The sequence below is a fragment of the Pinus tabuliformis genome, chromosome 4_2 (genome assembly GCF_031772625.1).
Source record: "Pinus tabuliformis cultivar Carrire ecotype Pingquan chromosome 4_2, CPIR1, whole genome shotgun sequence".
Classification (NCBI taxonomy): domain Eukaryota; kingdom Viridiplantae; phylum Streptophyta; class Pinopsida; order Pinales; family Pinaceae; genus Pinus; species Pinus tabuliformis.
The window spans coordinates 204,194,084-204,200,083 of NC_142304.1; the positions used below are offsets into that span (position 1 = coordinate 204,194,084).

The following is a 6,000-nucleotide window of genomic DNA, read 5'->3' on the forward strand; positions in this document are numbered from 1 at the left end:
ATCCTACAACATCCAGTTCTACCTTTGCTTTGGAGGAAAGCAATTTAAGGACGCGGCATTGTTACAATTACTTAGGGAAAAGAAACTAATTCAAGTTCGAAGGATACTTCCAGTAATATATGCTCAAGCGTGATCTTCTAAGTAAGATACTTCTAGTAATATATGCTCAAGCGTGATCTTCTAAGGCTTTGATAAGCTTTCACAGATCTAACTAGTGAATCTTAAAATACTACCAATCTTCTCTTGGGATAGTATTCTTATCTTCTCTAACTTAGCCTTCTTATATTACCCGAAATAATATCTTACCTCATCTGTACCTAAAACTTGAGTCCACGAGAACCGAAAAAAGCATTTCCCGAGAAGCATTGACCTCTTCCTAAAACCCTGAGCCCTGTGACCACATCGACTGAACAAAAAGCATTCTCCGATTTGGTTTGACCTCTTTGTTAAACCCTAGGGCCTAAAGCTTAAACCCCAAAACGGAAATTCTCACAGTATTCTTCGCAACCATCCAATTTAAATTTTCAATTTCCAAGATTTGACATGCAGTTTACGCGGACACACTCCGCCCAACAAAAATAAACCATATCAAAGCAGAAGCCAAACGGCTTAAAGAATGAGACTTACCTTTAACGTGTAGACTTTCTCTCCATTTTCATTGATATAAAACATGAGATACATTGCTGCTGGTGCGGGGTCTTCAGAATCACTCCAAATGTGTGTTTGTATGACTGTGTAAATTACAACAAGAACTAAATATTGTGCCAAAATCACCAAGTACCGGAAGAGTAAAAAAACTATTGTGAACCTCAAAGCCAAGAAGAGACTGCTCGATATTACCCGCAAACTGCACTTCTTCCTTCTCGGATGTTGTTCCTACTGTAGAAATAATGAAGCGCCAAGCAGTAGTACTTCGTATATTTATATGTGAGTGGGATTTATATGTAACGTGGGGGTCGATGCTGAATGATGTTAGGGTTGACGCTAGGTATTTCTAAACCAAGTGAAAAATGTCTCATTGCCTATCTATTAAATGAAATGATACCTATCTATTGTTTTAAATGAAATGAAATGATATTATAATATTTTTTAAAAATATTAATAATTACGCCGTAAGGTGTTTTTCTTTGAGATGAACTCATCTAACTGCTATCGTGTACACTTTTGCAGTGTTTGATGAGATGTTAGACAATCAAAACAATATTGGGCGTTAGATCGCCATCAACTCCTCCTACTTAATCGTAAATTAACTCTGTATTCCTTTGCTTTTTAACTTCTTCTTCAAACGTCTGGGTTCCTTTTCTTCAACAATAAATTCATCTGAACCAGCTCCTCTGTTAGATCAACACCGGCTTCAACAAGCAAATTCGCTATACTTGGAACCTAGACCTTGGTTAACTGTGTGAAGTGGAGTCTAGGGTGATGGTATTCTACGAAAGACCCCAGCCTTTCCGAGTTATCCCCCTCTTTTAAAATATTCAACAAGTGATTAACTCCTCATCACGGTTTGTTATCGTTTCCCTTTCCAAGTTATCCTTCTCTCTTTTAAAATATTCAACAAGTGATTAACTCCTCATCAGGGTTTGTTTTCATTTGCCTTTCTCGGTTATCCTTCTCTCTTTTAAGTGAATATTTGAATATATGTTTAGCGAATGACACGTTTCTTATGGCTCTTTTGATAATAAAAAAATGAATTTTAATGCCCACGTATAATCTTAAGGCTAGCTCCATACAAGAGCAAGTTCATCTGTGACACTCATAAAGAGAATTAGAATGGAACAATTTTTCCTTCATGCAAACTCAGTGTAAAGATCATTCCTATTTGAAGATTTTTATTATGGGATATAAATTGATGAAAGGTTAATTGTATTAAAATATTTTATTTCTTTATTTTTTAGTGTTATATATTAGTAATATTTCAGCGTTTTTATTTTTTATATCAATTTGATCCCGTATAAGTATATTGGATTTTTTATTATTTTATTTTTTTATTTTTTAGTGTTATAAATTAGTAATATTTTAGTGTTTTCATTTTTTATATCAATTTGATCCAATATATGTATATTGGATTTTTTTTTCTTCTTTTTGTTGTTGTTGTTATTGAAAAATTACATTATAGTTTCATTTTTTTTAATCCAGTAATAAAAGGACTACAAATTTTGGTTTATCAATTAAAGATACTAATAAATCTAATTAAAGAATATATTTATTCTTATAGGATTGGGGATGAAAATTTCAAGACTTTTGAGTTGAGGAGGAAATATATTTCTTAATTTTCTTGGAGGGAGACATTAATTCTCTTTAGGCCCCTTTTTCTTACCTCAATCATTTAGAGAGATTTTTGGAAGACTACATTTTCTTTTTATATTTTAGCTCTACTATTATTTAGTTATTTTATCATTATGTAAAAAATTTTAAAAAATATTAAAATATATTATTATTATTATTTGTCACTTTAATTTTTATTCATTCTTTAACAATATTATTGTATTCATTTTTTTAGATTTTGGTTTTATTATAGTATACAACTTCAGAACGAAACACCTAGGTAAGGTACAAGGTACTTGACTAAAGATTAATTTAGTGTTTCTATTTTTGATATTAGTTTTATTAAGTATAAGTATATTAGACTATTAAATCTAATTAAAGATCGACAATAACAATGATTACATTTATGAATATACTTATTCTCTTAGGATTAGGGATGAAAATTTCAAGATTTTTTGAATTGAGGAGGAAATATTTTTCTTGATCTTTTTGGAGGGAGACATTAATTCTTTTTAGGCCCTTTTTTCTTACCTCAATCCTTTTGAGAGATTTTTGAAAGACTACATTTTCTTTTTATATTTTAGCTATACTATTATTTAGTAATTTTATCATTATGTAAAGTTTTGTTAAAATTTTTTTTAATATTTTTTTAATTTTTTTTTTCTAATTTAGGCTAATTCTATTAAAATAAGAAAACTAGCATACACAGAGGTCGAAGCATGTACTTAGCTATGCCAGAAGAGAGGCATCAACCAGCAAAAAAGCTAGAATTGAACTGCCCCGAAGGGAAACCAGTTCTTAACCTAGGGTTTCCAAAAATATATTTTTGCTACCCATGCAGGGGAAACCAGAGAGCCTCATTGCTTTTGTTCGGTCCTCACCCATTGCTCTGTGTTCCTTTGTTGCAGCAATTCGAGCGCCAATCTCAGAGTCTTGGGCCTCCAGATTTTGCTTCTCCTCATGAAAACTGATGGTAATGGTTGCAGTGATGAGGGGCTGGTTCAAGGCAGAGCGAAAGGTGAATTGAGCACTCTGGGTTTGGTAGAGGAGCTGGCGGAGTGTTGTTGGGAGAAGGGCCGGAGGTGGAGGGAGGCGTCGCAGAGGGCCCCGAATGGAAGCGTCCTCTGCCACTGCGAGTGTTGGGGTAGCGGCTTGCGTGATGCTCAGCCAGGGAGGAAGTAGTCTCCGAATTCGGCGAGTGCCTGGAGCGGGACAGGCTACCTCTGTTTCCACCTCTGCGACTGCGCATCCTATGGCGCACCATTCTTTCGGCACTGGAAGGCGGGTTGTGGTCTGAATTAGGCTCAGAGGGATGTAGCGGAGCTAACAGGAAAATCAATAGAAGGATAAGATGCCAGGGCTGAGGGGAAATGAATTTGCAGATTCAAGCTGTGGGTAAAATGGATGCCCGAACCCAAGTCGATGCAGCAATAAAGATGGCATCATCTACCAATGTTGTGCGGGAGCTGGGCGCCCCCACTGCATGAGGGCAGAGGCTTTGCAGGGGCTGAGGTTGCAGAGGAGGAATTGCAAGAGCGACAGAGGTATTTTCCCAAGAGCCCATCGTTGCTGTGAGCCGAGGTTGAGGACGGTTATCAGGGTGGCGGCAGTATTCATTCAAGGTGCATTCACGGCTGTAGTTAATGCCTTCTTTGAATTTTTGTGCCGCCTTATGGGAGGCCATGTGCATTCTCCACCCACCAACCCAGTGGGCAGCCACCTCAGCTACCACCATTTCCACCCGCATCCGGGGAATTTTATTTTTAATGTTAAGATATATTATTATTATCATTATTTGTCACTTTAATTGTTATTCTTTCTTTAAAAATATTTTTATATTCATTTTTTTAATTTTGGTTTTATTATAGTATAATTTCCAGCATTACTTATATAAATTGTTTAATCAATTTTAAATAATTTAATTTTTATTTACAATTTTTATTTGCAATTTATTTTTCTAAAACTTATTTTTAATTATTTTGCCCTTCATATATTAATTATTTTTTCTGTTAATATATTCACTTGTTTGTTATAATATTGTTGCAATGTTATTTCAACTTTGAAAATGTTCTTGAGTCTTCTAACTTTTCTTATTTCTTGATCTTATTGGAGGGAGACATTAATTCTCTTTAGGCCCCTTTTTCTTACGTCAACCATTTTGAGAGATTTTTGAAAGACTACATTTTCTTTTTAAATTTTAGCTATACTATTATTTAGTAATTTTATCATTATGTAAGGTTTTGTTAAATTTTTCCCGGATGCGGGTGTCTGCGGAGTGGACAAGGCAGTGCCACATGACAAGCACGGGCTGCCACGTGAAGAGGAATGGGCTTTTAATGCCCCAGGCCGTCGAAACGCAGGAATAGAGGAGGCTTCAGGGCATCCTTAATGGAGCCGCTGGAGATGATGGCTAGCCTGAGTTACGCATTCAATGCGGGTCACTTCACAAGAATTGGTAATGAGCATAAGAACGAGCGTTGGCTGGCGATGGAAGCACAATGCGGTGAGGGAAATTCAGGGATTGTTAATTGTCTATGTCTCGACTGGGTGGTGGAGTGCTGGGGTGAGGTTAGCTTCATTCCTGCGCCTCTGGGCCTGTGTCTACACTCTTTGGAGCTCCGTCTGGTTGCATTTAGGAGGCAGCAAGCTGCGGGAGGGATTCGCATACTCTACAGGTGCTTCGGTGTACAGTTTGAGGAACGGGTGGTCATCATGGTACGCGAAAGAATGCCTTGCAGGAGAGGTCCTAGGCGTGGCGAATCCTCCCGCCCCCCTGCAGCGGACATTCATCACCACTGTTGTTGTGTTTATTGTTACAGAAGAATGGGAGCTAACCCAATTCCAGCAAGCCAAGTCATGGAAGTTGGCAGTTCTGTTGTGGGGGAGCCCAGGCTTCCAGCATTTGGCTCGGTTATCTTCTCACTGGGCAGCTCCGGGGACAATGAAGGAATTAATGCACATATCTCTGTGCTTTTCACCAAAATTCCAACGGAGGATGATGAGGGGTCGTCACTGGTTCTGGCGGAGGACAGCACAGAGCATGGCAAGGGGAAGCTCCCGATGGGGGAGCCGTCGAATTCAGTGGCCAGCTCCGAGAGAGGCAAGGGTAAGCTCCATATGGAGGAGCCGTCTACTGTTGCGGGCACTTCCGGAGGAGAACGTCTTCAGCCTCCCCCCCAATTTCGAGGCCCTATTCAGCCAGCCCCTACGCAGAGTCCATTGGCTACGCGGGAAGGCGCTCTAGAAGGAGAGGGCGGGAGCAGAATTATGGAGGAAGAGTCAGAGGACTAGCTACCATCGACGCTCTTGTGCTTTTGCTTCCGTTTTCCAGGTTGGGTCCTCTCATGTCGGGTTTTGGGGTCTGGTTAATGTCAATTCCCTGTTTTTTATCATGGTAGGTGTTTTTCATGTAGCTAAGTCCTACTCGCGGACATCACAGTCGCAGTGGGCGCGAAGTTGTGTGTTTGGTACTTGGTTTATGTCGCTGTTCGTTTTTTGTCCACTCATGGCTATGTCTTTAGGCCATTCAGATGGTTTATGTCACAAGTCTGTTTTGAGGTGCCCCTGCGTGGGTTATCACGATGTTACTCGGAAAACTCTCAGTGTCATGCATTTTGCTCTTTTTGCTAAAATCGCCCTGTAAGGCAATTTCATGAGTCGGTCAATGCCACCCATGGAGCCACTTATGGCCCTGGGCAACCAGCTTCCTTGGATGTAAAGTCTTTTCTGTAC

The 6,000-nt window shown here is 38.9% G+C and overlaps 1 protein-coding gene across 2 annotated transcripts in view; it reads right to left on the reverse strand.

The window, feature by feature from the left end:
* LOC149168831 (H/ACA ribonucleoprotein complex subunit 3-like protein) overlaps positions 1-1,033 on the reverse strand; it is a 43,829-nt gene extending 42,796 nt beyond the window's left edge. Inside the window, exons 1-2 of one of the 2 annotated variants that reach the window (XM_089428442.1) lie at positions 841-1,033; positions 628-731 (exon numbers count right to left, since the gene is read on the reverse strand). In XM_089428442.1, the coding sequence (XP_089284568.1) occupies positions 628-681 (54 nt within the window). In that variant the 5' untranslated portion in view covers positions 682-731; positions 841-1,033. Of the gene's footprint in view, positions 1-627; positions 736-840 lie in introns of both variants that reach the window. The other variant, XM_089428441.1, reaches the window with a different exon arrangement.
* Positions 1,034-6,000: the final 4,967 nt, after the last annotated feature.